General features: G+C 48.5%; 4 protein-coding genes across 6 annotated transcripts in view; all 4 read left to right on the top strand.

The window, feature by feature from the left end:
• Positions 1 to 243: 243 nt before the first annotated feature.
• On the top strand, positions 244 to 2,479 carry crybb2 (crystallin, beta B2; the record flags this gene model as incomplete). Its single annotated transcript, XM_084468228.1, has 5 exons — positions 244 to 306; positions 551 to 669; positions 1,247 to 1,379; positions 1,833 to 1,975; positions 2,311 to 2,479. 5 exons carry the CDS (start codon positions 244 to 246, stop codon positions 2,477 to 2,479), a joined length of 627 nt encoding a protein of 208 aa, XP_084324354.1.
• An 823-nt stretch (positions 2,480 to 3,302) lies between these two features.
• ctu1 (cytosolic thiouridylase subunit 1 homolog (S. pombe)) lies at positions 3,303 to 5,276 on the top strand. The gene is made up of 3 exons (XM_084468856.1): positions 3,303 to 3,444; positions 3,673 to 4,194; positions 4,348 to 5,276. The coding sequence occupies exons 2-3, from the start codon at positions 3,699 to 3,701 to the stop codon at positions 4,884 to 4,886; spliced, it is 1,035 nt and encodes a 344-aa protein (XP_084324982.1). The 5' UTR covers positions 3,303 to 3,444; positions 3,673 to 3,698; the 3' UTR covers positions 4,887 to 5,276.
• Positions 5,277 to 5,577: 301 nt separating this feature from the next.
• On the top strand, positions 5,578 to 22,126 carry pxnb (paxillin b). Of its 3 annotated transcripts, XM_084467918.1 has the most exons (14): positions 5,578 to 5,724; positions 14,161 to 14,381; positions 15,109 to 15,191; positions 15,330 to 15,469; positions 15,855 to 16,035; positions 16,566 to 16,686; positions 16,822 to 18,090; positions 18,637 to 18,903; positions 19,063 to 19,512; positions 19,666 to 19,821; positions 20,132 to 20,305; positions 20,444 to 20,525; positions 20,791 to 20,939; positions 21,410 to 22,126. In XM_084467918.1, exons 1-14 carry the CDS (start codon positions 5,712 to 5,714, stop codon positions 21,674 to 21,676), a joined length of 3,573 nt encoding a protein of 1,190 aa, XP_084324044.1. In that variant the 5' UTR covers positions 5,578 to 5,711; the 3' UTR covers positions 21,677 to 22,126. The 3 variants fall into 3 exon arrangements, with proteins under 3 accessions (XP_084324044.1, XP_084324046.1, XP_084324045.1); XM_084467920.1 differs by lacking the exons at positions 16,822 to 18,090; positions 18,637 to 18,903; positions 19,063 to 19,512; XM_084467919.1 differs by lacking the exons at positions 19,063 to 19,512; positions 19,666 to 19,821; positions 20,132 to 20,305; ... (1 more) ...; positions 20,791 to 20,939; positions 21,410 to 22,126 and having other exon boundaries at positions 18,637 to 19,044.
• A 2,334-nt stretch (positions 22,127 to 24,460) lies between these two features.
• gcn1 (GCN1 activator of EIF2AK4) overlaps positions 24,461 to 26,532 on the top strand; it is a 31,392-nt gene continuing 29,320 nt past the window's right edge. Inside the window, exons 1-5 of the mRNA XM_084468599.1 lie at positions 24,461 to 24,510; positions 25,090 to 25,192; positions 25,286 to 25,349; positions 25,550 to 25,681; positions 26,309 to 26,417. Of these exons, the coding sequence (XP_084324725.1) occupies positions 24,493 to 24,510; positions 25,090 to 25,192; positions 25,286 to 25,349; positions 25,550 to 25,681; positions 26,309 to 26,417 (426 nt within the window). The 5' untranslated portion in view covers positions 24,461 to 24,492. The remainder of the gene's footprint in view (positions 24,511 to 25,089; positions 25,193 to 25,285; positions 25,350 to 25,549; positions 25,682 to 26,308; positions 26,418 to 26,532) is intronic.

Here is a 26,532-nt window from a genome sequence, read left to right as displayed (position 1 = left end):
CCACGGGGCTCTCTGTTTTGATAAAACCTGTTTATAGGTCTATTATCGCTTTTATAACAATTATATTGCCTTGTTGTAATTCTGTTCCCATTTTTCTAGTTTCTAGTTAGATACATTTATCAGACTTGAACAGATTGTATATTGTGTTGTGTTCACGGTCGTTTACAGTAATTGGTTTGATACTAATGTGAATCTCTGCCTCTCTCTGTTTTGTGCAGTTATATCCTGCCCTGTTCATTCACCATGGCCACAGACCACCACAACCCTGCCTCCAAGCAGCAGCAGCCAGGGACCAGTGCTTTCAAGGTGAATCGCAGGGAACCATACCAATGATCGCCCTGTTACCGCCTTCAAACATAGAGCTTCCTTCCTCCTTCCTGACACTGTTCAGCCCCTGCTTGTGTTCACGTTCATATCTGCCAGCATTGTATTCTTTATTTCCAGGGTTGTTGCAGGCTTCACGGTCGCTTGCCGCTGGAACGATCAGAAACAATGAAATGTCCTCGGTGTGGATGAATTAACTTCTCACTGTTTTCCTGTTCTCCCATAGTTGGTTATCTATGAACAGGAAAACTTCCAGGGCCGCTGCCATGAGCTGACTGGTCCCTGCAACAACCTCCAGGAAGCAGGCGTGGAGAAAGTGGGCTCCATACTGGTGCTGTGCGGACCGTGAGTGTTTACCCACACACAGCGGACCCGACGACGGGCAGGGGGGGGGGCGCTGTGGGGCCCATGCCTGACCACGCAGGGGAAATGTTTTGAGTGCACATAAACGGGAAATGACAGGATGTTTGGGGCAGTGAGTGAGTGAGTGAGAGGGTCAAAGAAAGAAAGAAAGAAAGAAAGAAAGAAAGAAAGAAAGATAGAAAGAAAGAAAGATAGAAAGAGTGAGTGAGTGAGTGAGTGAGAGGGTGAAAGAAAGAAAAAGAGAAAGAAAGAAAGAGTGAGTGAGTGAGTGAGTGAGTGAGTGAGTGAGTGAGAGGGTGAAAGAAAGAAAGAGAAAGAGTGAGTGAGTGACGGGGAGGGTGAGTGAAAGAGAGTGACTGAACGGCAAAAGAAAAACGTTTTTGTATTGCGATGGAGCGAGATGGTGAGTGAAAGGGAGCGAGTGTGTGAGTGAGGGATGGCCTTTGTGGTGATTGTGCGATGGTACGCCTATTTTTTAATTACTCTTTACTGGCTCTAAACTTGCTCTGTTGTTCCTTTTTGAACCCCTCTCCGTGCCCTCCTGCCCGTGCCCCTCCAGATGGGTGGGATACGAGCAGGCTAGCTGCAAGGGGGAGCAGTTTGTGTTTGAGAAGGGGGAGTATCCTCGCTGGGACTCCTGGACCAACAGCAGGCGCAGTGAAACCCTCTTCGCATTCCGCCCCATTAAAGTGGTAACGCACATGCACACACACACACACACACACACACACACATGCACGCACACACACACATGCATCCACAAACGCACACGTACACACACGCACACGAGCACACCCACGCACACACACATTTAAATGCTTTTATTTGGATCCAAATTTACAAAGAAGGAGAAAAAGATCCAAACATTTTGAGAAGAAATATTGATAGTGTAACAGGGTCAACAAGCTTACATGCCTTTACAAGACCTACATGATAAGTTATTAAGTTATTATACACCAAACACTTACACACACCCACACACACGCACACACACACTCACAGATCAAGAGAGATGTTTCGCTCTCAATGTGCCAAAAGTCTCCAACGGTAACTTACCAACTGTATTTTGTTGTCCTCTCTTGTGGGCCTCTCTCACACTTTCCCTCTCCCTCCCGCTCATCGTTTTCTCTCCTTCTCTCCCCCAGGACGGCCAGGAGCACAAGATTGTCCTTTTTGAAAACCCCAGCTTTGCCGGAAAGAAGATCGAGATCATAGACGACGACGTTCCCAGCTTCCACGGCCACGGCTACCAGGAGAAGGTGTCCTCTGTCAGGGTCCAGAGCGGAACGTAAGGCCACTGACCCCCATCACACACACCTTTAACAAACCTGGCTTCACCTTTATTTCAAAGCAAGGTGGTGACTTGAAAATGTTCATCACAGGGATGCACAATAGAATGTTTCCTCCTCTATAGACTATTGTAGACTAATGGTCTGTGCACTGGAGCCACTAAGACGAACAACAACTGTTTCATTAAGGAGCAACACCCGTGTTCACCCTGCTCGTGTGCACCAGCATGTTCCGAGCACCACCACGCTCATCTTTAATCCGACATGACTCGTGATTGATCCGGTCTCCCATTGTTGGTTCACTCCTAATCGGGTTGTTCTCCTCCCACGACAGCTGGGTGGGCTACCAGTACCCCGGCTACAGGGGCTACCAGTACCTGTTTGAGAAGGGCGAGTACAAGGAGTGTGCCGAGTTCGGAGCCCAGCTGCCCCAGATCCAGTCCGTGCGCCGCATCAGAGACATGCAGTGGCACCTGAGGGGCGCCTTCAACCCCGCCGCCTGAGCGGCCGCCGGAGCCCCGCCCTCCATCAACCCTGACCTCTGCATCCATCTTGTTCTCTCTTCCAAATACTTTTACTCATTTACCCTCTTGAGTTAAAAAAAAAAAAAAATGCATTTTGTTCCCTATTGCCGTGGTTGCAGTAGTGGCACCTTTTAATTTAAATTGAATAAATCTGATGCTTTACTTTGATTTTGTTGGTGATGGGGTTTTTCTTCTCTTTAAAGGTTATCTTGGTTGAATGACCTTTTCAAATGGCACATTTTATTGAAAAGATAATTGGCTAGTCATTGATAGTAATGGTGAAAAAGAATGAGCCGTAAAAAAAACAATTCAATACACATGCGATATTCCTTTTGATACACATATCGACATAATAATATATTTCATAAAATTATAGATATCTCTATGTCAAAGATCCTCCCTATATCAGTGTATTATTTGCCCCTTTGAATAAAGTTATTGAAAATTTCTATATTACGGATAAACTGGGTTGTAAACAACCGGATAAAAGTATATCCGTAATGGGGATCATCAGAACATCTTTTATTTACACTCTTTAAAACTCAAGTCTTGTTGCGAATTTCACGACAGGAACACCTGTCCGACCAATCAGTGCAGCCAAAAGAACCCGGCAATTAATTACTATTTTGAGCAACAATATCAGAAACGGGGGAAAAATAATAATGTGGAAAAAAAATATTCATAATAATAAATAACAATAGGTATCGAAAGATACTCTGTGAATACATCAAATAATAATTATAAGAATATACACCTTCACGCGGACCCCCACATGGTGACGTCATATCCTGTTTAGCCGTGTCGCTAAAGCTAACCAACAACATGATGGCCACTGTGTGGGTTGAATAAGATCAACTATAATTGCAACAACCGATCATTTGGACAGCCAGTCTGCTTCATAGCATCCGCTCATCGACATCTACATCTTGTAGCTGCACAGTTTGGTACTTATAAACAACTTTGGTGATAAGTTGTGTTCACTAGCATCTGTTATCTGCACACGTTGTATTCTCTTGCCTGGTGGTAATGTATGAGGCTGTTCAGCTTTTTAATATATATAAGTAACTATAAGTAACTTATGACACGCTAACGCCTTATGCATACATAATAGCTATTAATGTACAAACTAATGTCTTATTGACAATTTTTTATTTTTTATTTTCGTTTTTCAGTTTCTGCCTGTCCTCCGACCACCAAGATGCCTGTCCAGTGCAGCAAGTGTACCGAGCAGCGGGCGGTCTTGAAGCGTCCAAAGACCGGTCAATCGTTATGTAAAGAGTGCTTCTTCATTGTTTTTGAGGAAGAAATCCACCACACGATTGTGTCTGCACAGCTCTTTAAACCAGGAGAGACTGTGGCCATAGGGGCGTCTGGTGGGAAGGACTCCACGGTCCTTGCACATGTTATGAAAGTCCTGAACGAGCGCTACAAATATGGTCTCAACCTTATGCTGCTCTCTGTGGACGAGGGCATCACCGGTTACCGGGACGACTCCCTGGAGACTGTGAAGAGGAACCAGGAGCAGTACGACCTGCCGTTGAAGATCGTGTCCTACGAGGAGCTGTACGGCTGGACCATGGACGCTATCGTGAAACAAGTCGGAATGAAAAACAATTGCACCTTCTGTGGAGTATTCAGACGACAGGCCTTGGATAGAGGAGCCAAACTGCTGAACGTAGATAAGATCTGTACAGGTATTTCAGAGTCTGCTTCAGCCAGCAGATCTCAAATGTTTGAAGAGCCGGTACAAAGTATTTTCTGCATGAAACGGATAGATTTGATTAGATTAGATAACACTTCATTAAATGTTGTTGAGCTAAGGTCTCCTCCTTCGGCTCTTCCTCCAGGCCACAACGCAGACGACCTGGCGGAGACGGTGCTGATGAACGTGCTGCGGGGGGACATCGCCCGCCTACGCCGCTGCACCGCCATCTCCACCAGCAGCGGCGGCGGCGAGGGCGTGCTGCCCCGCTGCAAGCCCCTCAAGTACGCCTACGAGAAGGAGATCGTGCTGTACGCCTACTTCAAGAAGCTCGACTACTTCTCCACCGAGTGCATCTACTCCCCCAACGCCTACCGCGGCCACGCCCGCGCCTTCCTCAAGGACCTGGAGAGCGTGCGGCCCAGCGCCATCATGGCCGTGCTCCACTCCGGGGAGAACCTGTCCGTCAAGGAGACGGTGAAGATGCCCGTCCAGGGGACGTGCGGCCGCTGCGGCTACATCTCCAGCCAGTCCCTCTGCAAGGCCTGCGTGCTGCTGGAGGGCCTCAACCGGGGCCTTCCCAAGCTGGGCATCGGGAAGCACCAGCGCCTGCACGAGAAGCTGCTCTCCCAGGAGCCCCTCAGCGAGGCGGAGGAGAGGAAGCTGAAGGCGGTGGACTTCTGAGTGAGGCGGGTCCGGCTGGTTGTTAACGGTGACGGTTAAAGTGAAAGGGGTCGTGAGTCGACGGGAATTAAGGATGACTGTTTTTTATGTAAAAAAAAAAAACGTTTCTGATCTTTTATCCGCTGGTTCTTTTTCAGGAGAAATGCCTCCATACTATCACATACAAACTGTTTGTAGCTGAATTTCGTATCAATCCATGTTTCTTTATCGTGATTGCTAGTACCTAAGAGAACGGGCTTGTTTTAAAATACTATTTATGCATATGGAACGTACAGCTTTGTGTCATATTTTAGGTTTATATTTATATTCTTAAATCGTCTTTGCTACATGTTCTAGTTTACACAAGAACTATGTATAGTGCCCATTTTATGAATTTGTTATACATTTTGATTAAACAAATATTTATATATATAAATATAACATTTATTATAGTATTTTTATGCTTCTTGATATTACGTTGTCCTCATCTGAAATAAACGCGAGAGAACTTTGTTTACGCAGCGTGTTTGATCACCACTTTGGCGATACGCGTGGTCTTCCCTAGGTTTACCACCGGGGGGCACTCACCACTGGTTGATCACCGCTCTCGCGATACGCGTGGTCTTCCCGAGGTTTACCGCTAGGTGGCGCGCACCACTGTTTGCAGCGTTATCTTTGGAGTCGGGAGGCGTGTGCCCGCGAATTACACAGGCACTCATCACGGCGCGGTCACGAGGGCTACTTCTGAGCGACTTGCAGAACAGTGGGAAAAGTTGGTAAAATACGGACAGGGAACCAGTGAAAGGCAGCAGAAGAAAGAGACGCTGCTCGGAACCAGTCCCCGTCATGGACGACCTAGGTAAGTGGAGAACCTTTCCTTGAGCCGATCCCGTTTTCCACGACATCGCACTGATCAGAGAGCAGGGTGGAGAAGTCAACGTGAGTTAACAACAAGGGTTCATCTGAAAATGTGCAAATGTTCTGCTATTATTAGCCCTCCACGGACCAGCAGAAGCCCTCGGTGCATCGCGTCGTGGCGGTCATCTGTTGGACACATCGTGCATTTGACCCCATTTCTTTGACATAATGGTCAGGGGCCATTGCAGTTTGTTAGCTTTTCCACAGCATGTCTTAAAAGTTTCAGGTGGACCACTTAGTGCTGTTGTGTTTTTAGAGGTGAACTGCAATACGGTACAGTGACTCACCGAATCCACTACGTGTGAATTGAATCAGAGCGATGCGTTTTCCTCTGACGCGTCCCCATCTGCGCCCTGAAGCTCCTCATCCCATCTCTCAAGTCCTCGGGTTAAAGGCCTCCGGGATCAGGCTGGTCGGTGCAGTCCAAACTCTACCAGCCTTGCTCTGAGAGGTCACCGCAATCTACACTGAAGTAAACATAACCTACTTTTTGGTGGGTTTGGTGGGTCTCGCTGCTTCATTAAATACACGTTCATTATCATAGACGTGTGTGCAACACGTGAACGTGTGGTTTGCGTGGGTTTTCACCTGGGTTTTCCGTCCCTAGACTTCACATAAGTTATGTTTTGGTTGTCAGTCGATTGGCCACCAGATGTGTCCACGTTGACTGATGTTGAAGGTTGACCTAAACAGCCACAACTATGCAACGTATTAAAAAATCGAGGTCTACTTCTTTAGGTGTTGTTTACGTACAATAATACGTAAACAATATGTCGATGCATCCCCAATGTTTTTGAATCAATGTTGATCTCTAACCCATGGTCAATTTAAGTTTAATAGGTTAATAACCAGTCGGCTCTTCATATAGCCGGCCTTTGACCTAAGGCACTAAACTTTTAAAACAGACTTCTGTCTTTTCTATTAATGCACTTTCCTCACCTTTGACCTGATTTATTATTTCACAAACAATCCATCTGATTCATTCCTCATACCCATTTCCGACAGCGTTACTTCTCCTTTCAAATAACTGGTAACAGCAAGGCAGTAAATCGTTATTTGTTAAGCGGAGAGAGGCGGATCCACGTCGGTGCATGTCCGCAGTGCACCTCTGGGCCATATTGGATGATTCTGCCACTACTGCTGCTGCTGCTGCTGCTGCTGCCAGGGACCAGTGAATGAGCTGATTGTTGTTGTGGATGGAGCCTGCGGCCTCGCCGAGGCAGTGGAGGGTGGGGAGAGGGTGGGGAGGCTGCTCTGTGGAATGTCTTAACATCACTGTATTTCAGAATTTATGGCAAAATACTCTCTTGATATGTCCACAGCCAAAACCTTATTACTTTATTTTAGCCCAATCTGTTTGGAGGATCCCGACTAGAATCAAAAACAACAATAACGACACATGTATAGATTCAACTTAAATATATTAGCAAAGCTGTGTTTAAAGCGAACATGCTGAAACAAAGGCCATACATGAAGATAAAGTTAGAATGTGGGGCCTGGAACTTGAACTGAGACCCAAGGGGCTACTGGTCTGTGACTCATTGGATGACTGGGGAGTCTGTATGGACCTGTTTGGAAACCTGAGCAGCCCTCTGTCAGGGCTCTAGCTATATTGATCCTCCCTCGTCCCCCACCACTCCGAGCAAAGGGAATCCCCTCAGAGTGGAAAGGGAGTGGCTAGCTCACCCTCTGCTGCTAAATCCAATGTTCTGTTGGCCTTTTAGTTTTCAGAAGAGCTGTATGCTTGTTAACCCCCCCCCCCCCCCCAGATGTGGCTCCTGCCGTCCACACCATGTGACCTGACATGGGTGTGGGTCGGTGGCCCTGGGTCTGCTGCTGCTGCGTGGGGCATGTTATTGGTGGGGTGTGAAGCCACAGCTCCCCTCCCTGGGTTACATTCCTCAGGATGCTGGGATATTCAGACACTTTCAGTGGACTGACGGCCCGTCTCTCTCTGTGGGCAGGTCGACCCTGGGGGACGGATCAGGGACACAAACACACACAAGTCCCCATTGTCTTCTCCTTGATCTGTGACAAATCAATTTGGATCAATAACGTGGTCTCTTGATTGGTGGTTTTGGTTTTTGAGGTGAGCTTTTGAGTATATGTGGCTTTGCCCTGTATCAGACACATTTTGTACCACATGCTTAAGGAGATGTGGTGTCGGACATGTTGGCCATGTTTAATCTGGCCCCTGAGGCCTTTGATTTAGTTGTGACTACGTGGGCCAAGTGGCCATCTAGGCGCATAAAGGGGCATTATATTGAACTGCGCTAATACACTAATCCTCTTTCAGACGTGACATTCCTCTGCAGCGTGTACACACATCCCGGCCAGGAAGAGGACGGAGGGCTGGCTGAGGTGGAGGGAAGGGGGTGACGAGGGCTTTAACTTAAACCTCACCAGTGTTCCTCAAGACATGCCAGTAGTTATCAGGAAGTCCGCAGCGAGTTCCGCTTCTCCGCGTGTGTAGGCAGCGCAGTGTTTGGTGTCACACTAGTATCACAGCAGCAGCTCTCTGGAGGAAGTCCCGTGGTTTGTAGTGCACGTTGTCAATCGTCTCATCTCCGGCCCCCCCCCCCCAGCCGTGGCGTGGCTCTAGCCGTCCTCCCGTAGGCCTCTGGTTCTGGAGCAGGCCTGTAAATCGGCCTCATTCCTGGGGCCTCACCACACCCATCCTGTTGCTGGGTCCAGGGGAAGAGGGAGCCGCATGGCTGACCTCATCGCTTAGGCAACAGCGCCTGCCCCACATATCCTGAGGAAGCGTTTGGAGGACACAATGAGCAGGATCGGCGCACAACTGATTCTGTGCGGGGCACAGCACTGTAGCTCCTGCAGTAGTGTTTTCGTCTGGTGCCGTCTCTCTCTAAAGCTCATTTTCATTGGTGTTCTGACCATGGGGCCGCGCCGGTGACTCTTTCTAAGACTGGCCGGAGAAATGGTGTCAGAAAGGGAGTCTCATCTGGATTCTTGCCACATAGATGGAGGCCAGGTGTGCCAGAGCCTGGATCCAGGGATCCCACCTTCGTGTCAGCAGGGAGACTAAAATACAGCTGGCTGCTTCACGCTGGCCGTTTCTCTCCAGAAATGACACATGGCATCCTACCTAATTAGGACTCTCCAGTCTCCACTGGTACAATGGACTGGTCGCTGACATGTCCTCCCATACACTCAGGTGACATGAAGAAATGATCTCTGTAGACCCAATCCCCCCCCCCCCATCTGATATACTGCTCTGTGGGGAAATGCTTTAAGTTTGGTTCAGTCGCACTCGCTCTCTTTCGAGGGCAGTGTCATCTTTCGCATGTAGGACTGCCCGGCAGTATATTTATAGCCATGTTTATTTTGCAACCACTGCCCTGAGATGCTTCTGTCTTTTTTAATACTGTGACACCTCCTTCAGACACAAGCCTGTATCTCATTACCACAGTACGGCACTGCCGTTAAAAAAGACTTCAAATACATCTGTGAGACCCTAGCTTTTTCTTGCTCCATCCTTGTGCTCTCTCGCTCTTGTCTTCCGTGTTCGTTTTTTCCTCAACATCCCCCGGTCCACTTTTGACCCCAGTCTCTCCTGATTGATATAAATATCACGCTGGCCGGGCCTGATGGTTTAGGGTTACAGCATGGTGAGCCAAAGCCTTGCTGTTAACAGGTGAGCTGGGGAACTGGTGGCTCCGGGTGGCCTTGATGCCCTCCCTGTCCCTCATGGTAATGGCCCACGGGATGGCCGGCCGTGCCTTGCGAGGCCCGAACGCACAAGGCTGCCGGCTCTCCAGCAACAAGGCCGTAAAAACACTGACATCTCCCTCACGCTGGAATGCAAGGCACGCTGTCGTTTGGTGGACGGTCTCCGCTTAATTGCCTCCCATCTTGTCTTTTAGTCATTTTCCAAGCGCAGAGATGGTATCTTGTTTACGGGCAAATTCCTCTCTGCCTATCTGATCCTTGTTCTTTATTTATTTATTTATTTTTCTGGAAACCACAGTCGGGTTACCAGTCTCCTGTCACTTAGGTCGTGCGTCGGGTCAGCACCAGCGTACCTCCGTACCTCCGTACCTCCGCCCCCCCTGGACATCCTTACACTCTCCATGTCCCTGGATGGTGGCTCCCATTCTCCCATGAGAGAGGAATGTCTGGAATTCCCCATGCACCTCCCCGCCCTCCGATAAAGATTACGGCGGGCTCCGACTTAGGGCTGCGGGTGGGTGTGGCGGGGGGGGGGGGTGGGTGGACGACAGGCATGAATGTACATGTATTCACAGCCTGGAAGAATGCTTGAAATATGTGCATCTACATAACATCATTATGAAGGCTGCATGGTATTTATAGTGAGTTAGGCTGCTGCTGTTGGACTCTTGGACAGTGAGCAGCTAGATTGTAGACAGATTGTTAAAAATAACCAGAAGATGTGCCCTCAAAGCTGTGTACAATGGGCTTTTGTGACCAGATGAATGGAAAACAGCAGCCCGGTCCTTGGCTTACAGTACATACAGCACATGGTTGCATTCTTGTTAATGCTTTTCAGTCCCCATGGAAATGGTAAACTCAGACCAGAGCCTGACCTTGTCTCCTTTTCTTATCACTGCTTTTCCAGACTTAAGAAAAATATGTGTTGAGAGAGCCCAAGGTACCTTTGAGAATTGTTGTGCGTGTTAGTTTGAGAAAGTCTACTTCCTCTCGCTGACAATGCAAAACTTAGTCATCTGCTACTACATGGGGCAAGTTCTGTGATAATTTGACACGTTTCACAATTCTGGCTCTTTGGCAATAGAAAAGTCACCTTAGTTTAGCCTTAGGGTTGTTTGGTGACTTTAAATGGTCACGACAAACTTACTTACTTATATGACTATATCTAGTAATGCCTTTTCTATATACTGTCCTACAAGGCTGATTTATTTATAACCCCTTGGTCTTAACCCATCGTCTACTATAGATGGCATATAGAGCGTTAGTCTGACTTCATCGTTTGGACGTGGGAGAAAGTTCCAGAGAGCTGTGATGTAACACAGGAGGCGTGAGGGGGTGACGCCGTACTATCTAAAGGGGGTAGTGTAATTACCACCAGACTCTCTGAAACTTGGCTCGGCTCTGCCAGTCATTTGGAAATCCTGAGGCAATGTCACAAACTTTATAATCATATCTTTAACGAGGATAACTTTCACGGTTGTGGTGGTATATTTCTTTTTTGTCAAGGCTTTGTCTCATGGGCGGCTTAAGTCAACCCCCGGGGAGACTTGGTCCAGCATGCCTGCACCAGGTGCAGATTATTTTGAGCTGGTAGTGATATTTCAGCACATTTGCCCAGACCTAGGATACTGGCTGAGCGTCTGGCTTTAAATAGGCCTGTCCCCCCCCCATGTGGTTCACACTGGACCACGGGGCTCAGACATGGAGCTGTGAATGCGGGGTTCCTGCGGTCTGCAACACCACAGATCCAAGATAAGCCCCCTACAAATAAGTATTTTTTCTTTTAATCAACATTTTAACAAGGTGCACTTAGTTAGAAAGGTAAGTCATCGTGACGAAATAAAAAGGTCAACGGTCAACCATTGGAATCAAATGGTGGTAGTGACTAGCCTGTTAGGTCTACACGTCGTGCCAAGGGAAGCAGACTACTGCCCCGAAGAAGAGGCTTTGTGTCGTCCAAGGAAGACGGTCACTAGTTGTGGGGAGTGAGGCCGGTTAGTGTCAAATAAAAGCCACGCCCCCCCCCCCCCCCACCCCCGCTACCGGAACCACGTCATCGATGCTCCCTGGCCCCACTTAACAGCTGTCCACCCCACACACACACACTTCACGCTGGCCCACGCACACATTCTGCACTGGGATAGTTGGGAGTGGATCCACGGCATCAGGTGTGTAGTATGGTGGCCGCTGTGCCCTGTGTTGGCGCGGTAACGCTGAGGGGTGTGGGGAGAACTAGCACAGAACTAGCACAGGGGAACTAGCACAGGGGATTCATTCTGAGATCGCCAACGGAGTTGTAGGGTTTGCGGTGATGAGTTGGCGTTTGATCAGTTCATTTGAATCATTTGCTTTGCCTCTCAGTTCTTTCTTTATCTCAATTAAAATTTTTTGACACGTATCACATTATATATCAATATGATTGATTTGAAATTTCAGATTACCGTTGATCGGTAAGGTCCAGAAAAACAAGTTGATGTAATGATTTTATTTTAAAACGGTTACATCTTGGGACGCCGAGTGGGAGGGACACTGCAAGCTAAAGCAGAAGTTAGGTTTGGCTCGTGGTTTCAGGGTCTTTCGTTTGTTTTCCAGTTTTATTGAAATGCTGTGTGTGAACCTGCCGGCTCCATGGCTACTGAACACTGCGTTCGCTCGGTCTATTCTGGACGGGCCGGGGATGGATGGCGTGATGTCAGAGTCTATTAGAGAGCGAGAGAGACCGACTCTCTCTCGCTCTCTCTGTCTGCCTTTGTTAACGCTCACAACCCCGTCCCTCAGCAACTGAAGTGCCCCCTTGTTTCTGTTGGTTTGATGGAGGTGAACGATTGCTGCCCTGGATGTAGCGCCGGCTCCAGGGTTTAAGGAAGGACACTGGGGCTGAGCGACGGAGGCAGAGCCCTGACCCAGGGTACTGTGGGGGCAGAGCCCTCACTCACGGTACTGTGGGGGCAGAGCCCTGACCCAGGGTACTGTGGGGGCAGAGCCCTGACCCAGGGTACTGTGGGGGCAGAGCCCTGACCCAGGGTACTGTGGGGGCAGAGCCCTGACCCAGGGTACTGTGGGGGCAGAGCCCTCACCCAGGGTACTGTGGGCAGGCTCAGGGGTATCTTACCAGGGCCAGGGCCATGTTTGGTTGTGTGAAGGCAGACTTGGTTGAATGGGAGGCTGAGCCGTGTGCGAACAGGCATTGTCCCTTTAAAACGCTAGTCCCCCCCAGTGGGCCCAATAAACCAGGCTGAAACTGAAGCCTCAGTCTGACCAGACATCACGACTCCAGCTGATCAGTATGATCAGGTTTTTATTTTGCCTGGATCTCTGTTAGCCTTTATTCTACTTTTGATTGTTGCGGTTTTGCAATCATTTGAACTACAAAACACAACCACATAAATTAAACCCTCTTTTTAGCTTGTATATTTACTTGTATACCACAGAACTATTTCATCATGCATATCATCCTGGATTTAGATGTCATTAAACGCCTTCTTCTGGGAGACTCTAGTCGTTCCTCGTGGTTTTCTGTCTGAAAACTGCACGTTTTTTTTAATTTTTATTTAAAGGTTCAGTGTCTTCAATTAATGGAATGTAGTGGAACGGACCTGGCAGAAGTGGAAAATAATATTCATAAGTATGTGATTAGTGTATAGTAGATGAAAATCGTTTTGGTTACCTCAGAATGAGCCCTTCATATCTACACAGGGAGTGGCTCCTATTCCACCGAGGCCACTGGCATGTTCCTAAAGAAGCTCAGAACAGACGACCAAAACCCCATCACAATGTGGAACAATCATCACTCGTAATCGCTATCCTACCTATAGTCATATACCTATAGTTGTTCTAAATGGTAAAGAGGATGAATCTATCAAGGAGCTCCCTCACTGGGGTGCCCCGGTGGCTCACCGGGTAGAGCGCGTACCAGTACAGCCCAGTCCGTACCAGTAAAGCCCAGTCCGTACCACAGCGACCGGGGTTTCGATTCCTGCCCGTGGTCCTCTTTTGCTGCATGTCCTCCCCTCTTATCTCCCATACCTTTCAGTCTTAAGCCGTTTCTCAATACCAAGTACGCGGACTACGTTCTCGCGGACTTGGAAGTACGTACTTGGCAAGTCCAGACTTCCAAGTACGGACTTCCGAGAACGCGAGTACGCGCTCTGCAATTGGAACAGCAGCGGACTCGATGATGCATTCTGGGATATTTAACGGTCCCAAGTCCACACGAGTCACCTCCGATGCGTCCTCGGTAGAACGGCCTCATCGAGAACGCATCGAGAAGACTTCCAGGTTTTACGACAGTACTCGCGTTCTCGCGTACTTGGGATTGGAACAGTGCTTGGGGCTACCACTGATGACGTTTATCGAGAACGCAAGTACACGAGAACACACGAGAACGCGAATTGAGAAACGGCTCTAGTCTCGAATAAAAAGGATCAAACCTTCATGAATGTTTTTAAAAAAGGAACTTCCTCACTTGACACATGGCTTCCCGATGTTGTCGTAGATGATCGCCTCCCTTTACTGTCCCTCACAGGACAGAAAAGACCACCGTAGCTCCTCCTACGTCATCGGAAAGGGGGGGGGGGGTTGGGAATTGATTAGTGAGTAGAATGAGTTGGCATCCTTGACGCTAGAAGCCACTTAATCCCACACACTTCACCTTTTAAACCTCAAACCCCGGTCCCCCTCCCTGCAGACGCCCTGCTGGCCGACCTGGAGTCCACCACCTCCCACATCTCCAAGCGCCCCGTGTTCCTGGCCGACGAGACGCCCTACTCCATCCCCACCGGAGGCCCCTCCTACCAGGATGTGTCGGCGCCGCCCCCTGTGCCCCCTCCCCCCTCCTCGGACGCGCTGAACGGTTCCCTGGTCGAGTCCCCCAACTCCCACCACTCCTCCCACCACTCCTCCCAGCAGGTAACGCACCTGACACTTTACAGCAGGCTGTAAAAAGTAGGGATGCAGCGATTCCACTTTTGCTCTGACCAAATACAAGTACTTACATTTCGGTACTCCCCGATACCGAGTACCGATTATGAGTACTTGATAATACCATTACAATTTAAAAAAAACACGCTACTGTGTTATCCCCTTAACGTGTTATTGCCATGGTTACGGCCCACAGCCACTTTGCGATGCTTTTTTAGTGCCGTTGTTGTGTATGAGCTTTTGAATGAGCGACGTCGTATATGAAATACGCCACACACCGTAGCTATGTAGGTTAGGGAAGCCTCACCCTCGGACGCGGACATTAAATGCATCAGACCGAGCTTCAGCATCCACACACGCCGTGGATTTATACAAGTTTCAAGTTTCCGAAAAAGCTAAACTTTCTCTCGATTGCCGCAGTCAACCGCTGCCCGGACAGAGCTCCACACATCCACACTATCCCCGCCGTCGGTGCCCCTCTTTTCTCTAAATTGGGGATTATATCAGTTACAGTGATAAAAGGGCATTGATTACTATATTGACGATCATACAGGACAAATTACCACTTTAAAAAAGCTTTACGAGTACATGAGCTGACTACTGACTACTGGTATCGGTATCCCTAGTAAAAATCAAGGCGGACTGCTCTGCTTTTATCGTTGGAGCCTTGACAAAAACCACAACCAATGAGGCACCATCCATGTGTCCTCTGCAGTCTCTAGGTCTGGCCAAGACCAGCTCCTGGTCCGGGGACAACAGCCCCCCACAGTCTCACATCGAAGAGGAGCACGTCTACAGGTGGGCCGTGGTGGATCACCCTCTGAATTCACGGTATCATCCTACTGCATGCCTACAAATCCATGTAGGGTGGTGTTGTTGTTTTTCCTTTCTCCAATAAAACATCTGACCGTTGTCTCACTTGTCTCCGCGGCTCAGCTTTCCAAACAAACAGAAGCCGTCCGACTTGTCCGCAGCGGCCATGACCTCTGCCCTGGGCAGTAACCTGTCGGAGCTGGACCGGCTACTGCTGGAGCTCAACGCCGTGCAGCAGAACTCCCCCTCCTTCCCCACCACAGGTGCGCACAGGAATGTACTGCCCCCCCCCCCCCGCCCGTCATAGGCATGTCTTTTTATCGCTGGGGTCGTAAAGGAGAGAAAGTGACCCCGGAAATAAATGGGTCCAAAAAGGGTGACAAGTAATCTCTCAATTTGTAACCCAACTGTTGGCTTAAACTACTGGTTATTATCGTCTTACACGAGTAACATTCAGTGTTGTTAAATCAGACTTGCTTGTGAAATGAATCGGGGGTGGGGGGTAAGGGGAGGGGGAGGGGGGGGGACCTGTAAACGTCCCGTTTGACGACCCTGCCAGCAGAGCAGTGTGTGCGCCGTGCAGGTCGGGACCCCCTGGGGTGTAACACTCTGCCCCCCCCCCCGCGTGTGTCCCCCCCCCCCGTGCAGAGGAGGCCGCGCCACCCCTGCCGTCCTGCAGCATCACCCACTACGAGAACGGCGGCGGCGCCCCGGAGATCAGGGTCAGCCCCCCGCCGCTGGACAAGCCCAAGAGGAACGGGGCGCGCCCGGACGAGGGGCGGCCCGGCGTGGAGGCGCTGCTGGACGACCTGGAGGGCTCCGTGCCCGGGTAAAACGACCAGGAACCCCTCAGGGTTTTGTTTGACGCTCCCTGCTCCCCCCCCCCCAGGCTTTATAGTCTGGGAGGAAGAAGACACCGAGGACATGAACGGATGACACTGTTCTGACCCGGGCTGTCAAGTGACTTAAAATATTGAGTGGTTTTCTGTAGTTAAATGTGTTTGTTTCACGGGTCAAGCGTTTGTCAGTATACTCAAATCTCACGGCTCTTAATACGACGATGAGAAAGACGCTTGATGGTTTATAGACCCAGAGTTGCTGGTCCCGCCTTTACCCACATCCTTACTTTTTATCTCCAAAAGACCACATGTGTCATTTGGTTTGACCACTAATAACTACACTGGTATTATAGGTTTATCGCCCAGCCCTAATTTTGACATGTACTCCCCGTAACCACTATGATGGGTGCCTTTAGTTCTTAGTGGACCTTAACAGCCCTGTGTTGAAGACCGCTTGGAGCTCCCCTGGAAGGGCCTTGTGGATCATTGGAGCTTTGTATGTTTTGTCACGTTTCCTCAGCTCCAGACCGTCTGATCTTCACAGTGAGTTGGACACGCACTCTCAGCAGCAAGCTCGGATTTCGGCGTCCTGTGCGACGCGAGAGCTGGATGAACTGATGGCGTCCCTCTCTGACTTCAAGGTACCGAGCGCTTTGATCTCATCTAAACAACTTCTCTCGTATCGATAACATCTTCTCTAGTGTTTCATTCTTTTCTTTCATGTTTGATTCAAGTTTCCTGGTTTCTCTTAACCCTCTGTTCTTCTCCGTTTCTAGCCTAGTTCTTTGGGCCCTGGGCTAGATCAAACGGGGGCCTTTCCCTGCACTACCCACTCTCCGGTGTCTTTCTCTGTCAGCCCCGTGGCTTCCCCCTCCCCCTGCCAGTCCCACCCGTCTCCCTGGCCCTCCTCACACTTCTCCATGCCCACGGGCTTCGAGCTTCACATAGACGAGGAGGGAAGGGACAGCCGTCTATCTACAAACGGCCGACACCCCTTCCCTTGCCACAGTCCAGTCTCCACCCTCTCCACGGCCAGCGAGACGGACTTTGAACCAGACTTTGACATCGAAGTGTCAGCCAACATGCTGTCCTCCCAGCTGCAGTCTCTGGTGGTCCTCACCCACGGGGCCAGCAGCAACAACTCCTCCAACCTGCTCAGAACCAGCTCCAGTCCGTCCACCACCCCATCTCTGACCTCGGTCAACACCGTGCTGGACCACAAGTCCTCCAAGTCCTGTAGTCCCTCTGCCGAACGCATTTCTCCCTGTTCCCCTTTTGCCAAGCCGCACTATGAACCAGACACTGCAGCCAAGGGGCCCAACGGCTGCAGTGACCTCAACTTGGGTTACTACCACCCAGCCTCTAACCACAACCTGTCGTCTCCCTCCCCTCAGCCCGCCGTCACGCTGTCTCCTTCCCCCCTGCACATCCTCTCTAAAACAGCCTCTCCTTCCCCGGTCACCTCCGTGACGGCACACTCTCCCGCTACGTTCACCAGCTCGAGGATCCCCAGCAGAGAGGTGCTGGGGCCGACCCTGACAGCCCACAGAGCAAGCCCCCAGGGCGGGCCTCACACTCCCATGATGGACCCCTCTCTGGACGAGGCTCTGGACAGCCTCCTGGCCATGAGTTTCCCAAAGGACTTGCCGAGCGAGATGGACGACCGGTGCCTGAGTGGATCGGCGTGCGAGGTGCACGAGGAGCCCATCCTGCCCACGGACAGGAACAGCATGCAGCCCGACATGTTCGCCGCCGGCAGCACCACCACCACCACGGACGGCTCGCTGTACGGGGGCATGGACGGACACGGGGACCTGGAGTGGGCCGACGAGGAGCTCTCCGTGTCCCTGAACGACGGCCTGGACGGCACCATCACGCCGTACACCGAGAGGCCCTACACCGACGGCAGCATGACCCCGCTGACGGAGGCCAGCTGGATGGACGAGTCCATGACGCCCTCCTCCTGCCCCGGGACCCCCGACGTGGCCCTGGACCTCCCCCTGATGCAGCCCGCCACTATGGAGCGCGTTTCCGCCTCGGGACATGTAGGCATCGCAGCCGTAGCCCGTTGCCTGCTTTGGAGTGGGATACGTCTTACCTTGCGGTTCTTGTGCTTTCGCACCCCCTGCTGTTTGTGTTTTAATATTAAGTGTTAATTCAGTTGGTGCCTCCTTGTTTTATAAACATCAAGTCACGTGAATGTACACCATCACTATATAACCACTGTAGTATTCATATTGTGGTCATCACAGAGTGAACACTGTAGTTGGATCGCACGTAGTTCTAACAGTTGACCCGTTCCGCCAGACTGACCAATGCTTGTAGAGGAACCCAGACTAAGCCTAGTCTGTGTTGTGAGGTGTGGTTTGTGTTGCTGGAGTGGCTGAATCTCACCATAAGCATGTGGAGCTGTGCATGAAGTGTGACACTGAGCGAACTGACCTCCCCGGCCACCGCCCGCACTCTGGCGCACACTGACACGGAGTCCACCGCTAGTCACTCCAAACCGCTGCTTGTGCCTGGATTACGGATGACGTGAAGCGTGTCGGCTCAGGTGCTCCACTGTGCCCCCCCCCCCCCTTCGCCCTCAGCTCAAGTCAGTCATAAAGCGCACCAAAGAGACGCCCAACGTGCACCCCATGCTCAGAGACGGCCTCCTGCGGAGGAAAGTGGGGCCGGTCATCGTCAACAAGTCCAACTCCCAGGACCGCCTGATCGAGGAGCTGCAGGGTAAGCTAGGCATCGGCCGGGCGGAGCGCCGGCGCAAGCAGCAGGACGACTGGCTCACCGAGGGCGTCATCGTCATGTCCAAACCGCAGCGGTTACGGATGGACGGGGCGGCCGCAGAGGTGGAAAAGGTTGGCCTCATGCTTCATGAGAGAAAAAAAAAAAAGATGAACCAAAAATCTCTCCCCGTTAATTCAGTGAGGTGATAGGCCCTCTCCTGTGATCTCTTTCCACACATTTCCTTTCTGTCTTTTCTGTTTCCCGTTTCCTTCCTTCCTTCCTTCACTCAGATAATAAGGGCTCCAGAGTCACCCATCCCACAGAGGAAAGCGTTTCCGCCTGCTTCCCCCCCTGCCCCTCGCCGCACCCCCACCGTGGAAGAACCCAAGAGGCTGCCCCCCGTCAGGCACCCCCCGGCTCCCACCCCTCCACCCCTCCCGCCTGCCACGTCCACCCCCTCGCACTTCTCCTATGACCACGAGCCCTTGCACAAGGCCATACCCGCTCACCACAGTGTGGTGAGCGGGTACACCAAGCCCTTGTCCTCCCCTGTAATGCAACCCCCGGACCCCACCCCCACTCCCGCCCCCACCCCTGCCCCAAAGCAACCGCACCCCCCCTGTGTTGTCAGACCCCCGGCCACGCCTCCACACGTGGAACCCGCGCCCGTGGTCGTCCCAAAGGTGCTGGTGTCCGTCGGCTGTCAAACCGAATGCGACCCCATCTTCCCTTCAATGCAGGCACGGTCTTCTTCCACCCTTCACTGCTTCTCACACACTGCTGTTCTTCCTCTCTCTGTTTTTCCACTACTTGAAATTATTTTGCCGGTTTCAGGATCAAACTGTGAGCACAAAAGTGCACATGGTTACTATTGTCGCTCCTCCTCGAAATAGATCAGTGCTCAGGGGAAAGGTAGCGGCCCTCCCGCCACTCAGGTGAACAAACTGGACAACATGCTGGGCAGCCTGCAGTCAGACCTCAACAAGCTGGGCGTGCAGACGGTGGCCAAGGGGGTGTGTGGGGCCTGCAGCAAGCCCATCGTGGGGCAGGTAAGACTGGCAGTCGGTGACGGTAAAACGGACGGCCATCATGAAGTAGAAACCTCTGTCCTGGAGAGTTTGAGTTATTGTTCTATGCATTTTCAGCCTGGGTAAAGGGTGGATGATATGATATGATATGATATGAAAACTTTATTTCAGACTCAGGTCCATAAATAGCACAAGACAAATACAATGCAAAAATATAAAAAGGCTGTTTTATATACAAACATTTCAGCCAGTGCACCCTCAGGCTGGATGCCTTCTCATTGCACACTTCAGGGGTGATCTGAACATAGTCGCTGTTGTTCTGTCCGTCAAGGTGGTGACGGCCATGGGCCGCACATGGCACCCCGAGCACTTTGTGTGCACACACTGTCAAGAGGAGATCGGTTCTAGAAACTTCTTTGAGCGTGACGGGCAGCCCTACTGTGAGAAGGACTACCACAACCTCTTCTCCCCGCGCTGTTACTACTGCAATGGACCTATCCTGGATGTGAGTCTAGAGCGTTAATCCACCACTTGTACTACTCACTGTATGCAATCTGATCAGGCATTAGAATAGCTCATTAAGTCGTCTAAAATGCTGCTATCAGAAAACACTTTCTTTATTTTTGTTGATCTCTGTTTACAGAAAGTGGTGACGGCGCTGGACCGGACATGGCACCCTGAACACTTCTTCTGTGCTCAGTGTGGCTCCTTCTTCGGACCCGAGGGTTTGTTTGGCTTTGTGGTTCCCTTTTTAAGTGTGTAGTTAGACTGGACTGGACACTTGCACATGACATAAGTTAACTAGACAAGGATACATTTTCATATGGTTAATAAAACATGTTATTTTCCGATCAAAGAGAAAGAAATTCTCTTTGATAATCTACTGGAAAGAAAAATAGAAGCACGCACTAATATTCTATCAGATTGTAAACCTCCTTGACAACAACGATAATTCCCTTAACAACCCTTGAACGCTGGTCTTCTGGGCAGGTTTCCATGAGAAAGATGGCAAGGCGTATTGCAGGAAGGACTACTTCGACATGTTCGCCCCCAAGTGCGGTGGCTGTGCCCGAGCTATTCTGGAGAACTACATCTCCGCACTCAACTCTCTCTGGCACCCCGAGTGTTTCGTCTGCAGGGTCTGTACTTCTGTTGCCTTTGTTCATATGTTCTGTGCCCATGTCTCTTCTACCACTGAACTAGATGTTAACATGTTGAGTGTGTTGGTTGTAAAGAAGAACTAAAGCAGCCTCTTTCATACTATGAGTTGGTGTTCATGATCACCAAGGGGGGGGGATAGTGTAGTGTCTTGGTTGTTTGACTAAGTTGAAGGTATGGGTTTACCCAGCCTACATGTAAGCACCGTCTCCTTTGCATTGTCTCCTTTTATTACCTGTATCTAAAGTCACTGCAAGTTGCTTTGGATGAGAAAGCATCTAGAAAATGACATTCCCCTTCCAAACCTTGTCTACACACACACACACACACACACACACACACACACACACACACACACACACACACACACACACACACACACACACACACACACACACACACACACACACACACACACACACACACACACACACCCTTTCATTCTCCACAGGAGTGCTTCACCCCGTTTGTGAACGGCAGTTTCTTCGAGCACGACGGCCAGCCCTACTGTGAAGTGCACTACCACGAGCGGCGCGGCTCCCTGTGCTCCGGCTGCCAGAAGCCCATCACGGGCCGCTGCATCACCGCCATGGCGAAGAAGTTCCACCCGGAGCACTTTGTCTGCGCCTTCTGCCTCAAGCAGCTCAACAAGGGCACCTTCAAGGAGCAGAACGACAAGCCCTACTGCCAGGGCTGCTTCGTGAAGCTGTTCAGCTAGAGAGGAGGAGCAGCAGGAGGAGGTGCAGGAGGAGCAGGAGCAGGAGGAGGTGGAGGTGGAGGAGGTGGAGGGAGGGGGCGATAGAAGCGCATTCAGAAGTTGATGTGAATCGTACGGATGGCATTTTAGAATCTGAATGGGGTTGTTTTGAGTGCAGAGTTTGGAAGTGGAAGTGTGTATGGTATCTGCATGTCATTTGGGCAGTACACCATATGCTTTTTGATATTTATAGAATAATAAAAAAAAAACCTGACACGTGGATATTCTTAGCGGTCATACACTTTGAAAGCTGGGGTTGTTACACAGGCTGAGCATCCTGTACAATGGTTTCAAGTAGACACTTGAAGATCAAGCTTTTCCAATCAAGGCCTCAAAAGGGCCAGTTTCTCTCTTCAGTGTAACACAAATGTTTAGCAGGTCCAAACCTGCAGTTCTCTGGGGGGGGGGGGGGGGGGGTTAGTACATGGAGGCTTATCGTGATGGGGCTGAGGCTTACCAACACTGAAGCTGCACGCACAATGCTTGGTGTGTTCAAAGCTTGTTGCTCACTGGTTGAGTGTGAATTTTGGAATTCGTTATAGAACTGTTTAAACATGGATTGCTTATGTTGTACGGAACAAGATGATACTAGCCAAGTGGTGAAGGGAATTATTTTCTGATTGTTTAAAAAAGTATAAAAATTATGGACTGTGACATTCTTATAACATTGACTGAAAATAGGAGCTGTTGTATTTAAGATCATCTATAGGTCTTCAAAGTATAATGGAATCAAAAACTTGGTGTAGAAGTTGAGTTGAGTTGATTTTTTTAGAAGTGATCATTCACGCCCCAAAATAATCAATCTCCCCTGACTGTAACGATATATATACAAATATATGCAGTGATGGCATTTTCATCAGTATACTGTCAGTGTTACAGAGACTAATCTGAAGTCACACCTTTTTTAGTCACAGATCATTCCCTGTCCGTTACAGAGATGCCAGTTAGAATTATAAAAAATATTCCTCTGAGCTGCAGTGCAGTCGTAGTTTGTCGTGGCGTGTGAACCGATCATTCAGTACGATCCTGGACTTCTCTGCTTCGTACAAGTAACACTGGGAGTGTATTCTAAGATCAAATTCAGCACTGGCTCCTCCTGAGACTCTTAGCTGGTCTCACTTCAAACTGACTGAAACCCTCATTGTTGTACTTATTTGATATAGCTATATAAATTACAAATAACTTTCCAGTTGAATGTTCTGTGTAGCATGTGCATCTAATTAATAACCACTCGTTAGAGGGGCAGTCGGCCTCCAGTAGTATTTCTGTTTTGTTTTTATCACTGTATTGAGATGCTGGTGAAATTGTTTTTCTAGGACATTCACAAATCAACAATAATATGTATGCGGTATGCAATACTCCTTTGCTATTGTGTGTTAACAGAAATCAATCTTGTCGAAATCAAGCCTGTATCTAATGTTATTTTCTGTGCCAATGTAATGTCTTTTAACACTGTTAAAACCAGCATCACACAGATGACCTTCATGGTCTCGATAATTTCATCTGTGACTTCACTCAAACATGTAAAACAGTTCAAATAAAAGTCTGGTGCTCTCTCATGAAAGGACTTCAGACTAATTTGACTCCTTTCTCTCAGCATCTGAGTAGTAACTACTGTATAGCCGTGGTAGGCCGGAAATGTGTCTGCAGACTGGTTACCTGGTTTAACCATGTAAAGCAATATGTATCAGGCCTCATGACTTCAGGGAATACTAGAGCCTTGCATCTTATTACATTATATTCAAGTCTGTCTAAACTGTCTGCTTTAATAATTGAAGTACATGCTATTTAGCCAAAGCCATAAATATTTGTCAATAATTTTTTTCTGTTTCTGTTCCAATTTCCTCTTCACAACTTTAAGATGTACTATTTAGGGAGCTGACTCACTGCTCGCCTGATTAATCAAATAAATACGTTTTGGTAACAAAGTGTCACGGTGGTATTATTGTCTAACACAGTGGTTCCCAACCTTCGACTTGTGTCATCAAGACCTTTCGCCAACCGCCTCAAATGGAAATGGGAAAAATTGGATACACGTGCAGTGGCTGAGCAAGGAGTAGCAGTGCCCCCTTTAAACACAATCATTACTGCAAGAAGGTCATGGACAGTGGGCAACACTGGAAATGGAAGTCAGCAGGGCGTATGCTTCCCAGTGTGTTTATTTTGCAAACAAAAATTAACAATAAATCGATAGAAAACATTACAATGGCAAAAACGTGTGGAATGCATAATGCAACACTTTTTGATATGATAAGCCATAATACTATATTTACTTAGCAATATGTTTTGTTCAATAATCTATTTAATTATATTGTCAAGTTGTCTATTTCAAGAATAAAATCCAACAAGCCACCTGCAGTAAACTTGCATACCTCAGGTTGAAAAACAATGGTTTAAGAGGTTTAAGATTATGTAGCCTTTTAGTGAGAAGGAAGAGGGCTTAAATGTAACTTACACTTTTTTGACATGTTTGTATTGTTAAATATGAATGTTGCATTGCTCTTGGCTAAATGTAACCTAAGGAATTAAACACATTTCTAGATTTTAATGATAGATCATAAGATAACCCTCAATGTTTATCAATCCTTAGGTCATTCCGATACTTGTGATGAATCAAACAATGAAAGATAATTTTATCACAACGGATGTTTGGTTTGACATATAATTTTTCAGAATGATATTTCCGAATTCTCCCGGGACGCTCAGATCCACGTGGAAACTATACTGATGACCCGGAAGTGACAGCAACAAGTCCTTCCTGCATCAAGACCGGCAAGATGGCTGCGGACACGCAGGTTTGTTTGCTGCTTTAATTTTTAAAATAGTGTTTCTCTAAATGTCCAGCAAACTCACTTTAATGAACATTCATTGATATCGGAAAACGATTTGAAAACCACGACGCCGTGTTCCCCTCCTGAGGCGGGGCACGCTGGACCGACTCGAGAGTTAGCAGGCTAGCTCGTAGCCTACATTTAAAGCCATCTCCCACATTGCTAACGTGACGCAACGGGAACATTTAACCAAACTTATCTGACAGCATAATTTATCCGACCAGCTGCCACCCAGCTGATCTCTTTGAATAGTCCGCTCGCTGTTCAAACCTAGTCGCTGACACCAATGAGATGGTCGAGCCCCAGACTATCATGTAGCCCCCCCACGTCTTCTAAATATACCATCATATACAAATATAACAAAGTGTCTCATACGATCTGCAGTACAATGCTCTGTAAGCAATACTGGGGGGGGGTTAGATATGCTGACAGCAATTCAATATAGTTGGCATTTATCATTATCAAAACGTCTATATTCTTCTAACATGATTCGATTTCTCAAATTGCCCCGATAAGCATTAAGCAAGTTGTTGTTTTTTGTAGGTTTCGGATACATTGAAGAAATTTGCTGTGAAGGTGACGACCTCAAGTGTGAATGAACGAAAGGAGATACTTGGCGAGTTGAAGAAATGTCTGAATGGGAAGGGTAAGTCGTGCTTTTGGTGTGATTTGATTACAGCTCTTAGTTTTTCCTATCTATAGCAAACGACCCTAAATGTCCTAATTTTCCCCCAATCAGATTTACCAGATCCTGCCATTAAAGGACTGTGTAAACTCTTCTGCCTGACTCCACACAGATATAGGTAAGTGCTTTATGTCGTTTTAATATTAAACTAAACTTATCAATAACGTGTCTGTCTATTTCAGTCATTGAATTTCATTCAGAGGGAACTTGAGTTTAGTCTTTCATTTGAAACAGCTGACACTTTTATCCTAAGTGACTTTCATAGATTGCTTTTTTCATGCATGTCTTAGACCATCCTGTATCTTGTCTGTTGATCAGGGACTCTGCATCCCGAAGAGAGCTCATCTCAGTCATTGCGCTGCTGGCCAAGAATCAGCCTGATGCCTTGGCCACCAACCTCCTCCAATGCCTTCAGAGCAGTGGGATCATCTGCAATGCTGGAGAACCCTGGTAAAAAGTCTACTTCAATTAATCTAATTAGCCCAAACTCTCCTTATTATATACTTTGTTTCTGGGACACATAATAATAATTCATTCAATAATTCATCTCATTGAAAACATTTTGAATGCAGCCGGTACTTTCAGTTCGGACCTGAATTTGAAGATGAGCACATTATCTACTTTCATTGTCTACTTTCCTTTATCTCAACCTGTGTGTTTCTTTGGGTAGGCATGGGTGAAACCACAATGAGAATATTGTCTGTCTCCGTTTTTGATACATTTGCTAATTTAAACATATTTGACTGGTCTTTTCTATGCTCAATACTTAAAGATACGCAAATAAAACTTAATGGCCTTAACGCCTCACAAATTGTAAACTACGTATCCAAAAAATGAAAGTACAAATAAGGGGCAGTTGTGATGGCCCAGAGCTATTGGCTTTACTGCTCCTTTGAGTTTAGAGCAGCAAAGCAGACGTTCCATGTTTACATTAACTTTTATCATAGTGGTTCATTTTCTTTTAGTATGGAATCAACCAACCGTTAAGGTTCGACCTTAACGTTGCCTTTTGTAATGCAGGTGCTCCACAGATTGTACGTTATGTATTGTAACGGCGTTTGCATGCTTTGTTGACAGTAAGAGCTCTGGCTCTGCAGCCTTCAGTGGCGTGTCCTGGTCATGCCTCTTGGTCCGCTCTGTGTTCTCAACCCCGGAGAAAAGAGAAGGGCCTCTGTGGAAGAAGATGGTGAGTGAGAGAGGTTCTACTTGGCTAGGCTTGAGCAAGAGAGTTGGTCATGAAGGTTTTCACAAATTGACAGTTTACATGATGTTATATTTCATTGCATTTGTTTATATTGCAC

Source organism: Micromesistius poutassou (assembly GCF_964030765.1).
Source record: "Micromesistius poutassou genome assembly, chromosome: 5".
Classification (NCBI taxonomy): Eukaryota; Metazoa; Chordata; class Actinopteri; order Gadiformes; family Gadidae; genus Micromesistius; species Micromesistius poutassou.
The sequence above is the reverse complement of the archived record's forward strand: the minus strand, read 5'-3'. Positions and strand labels throughout refer to the sequence as shown.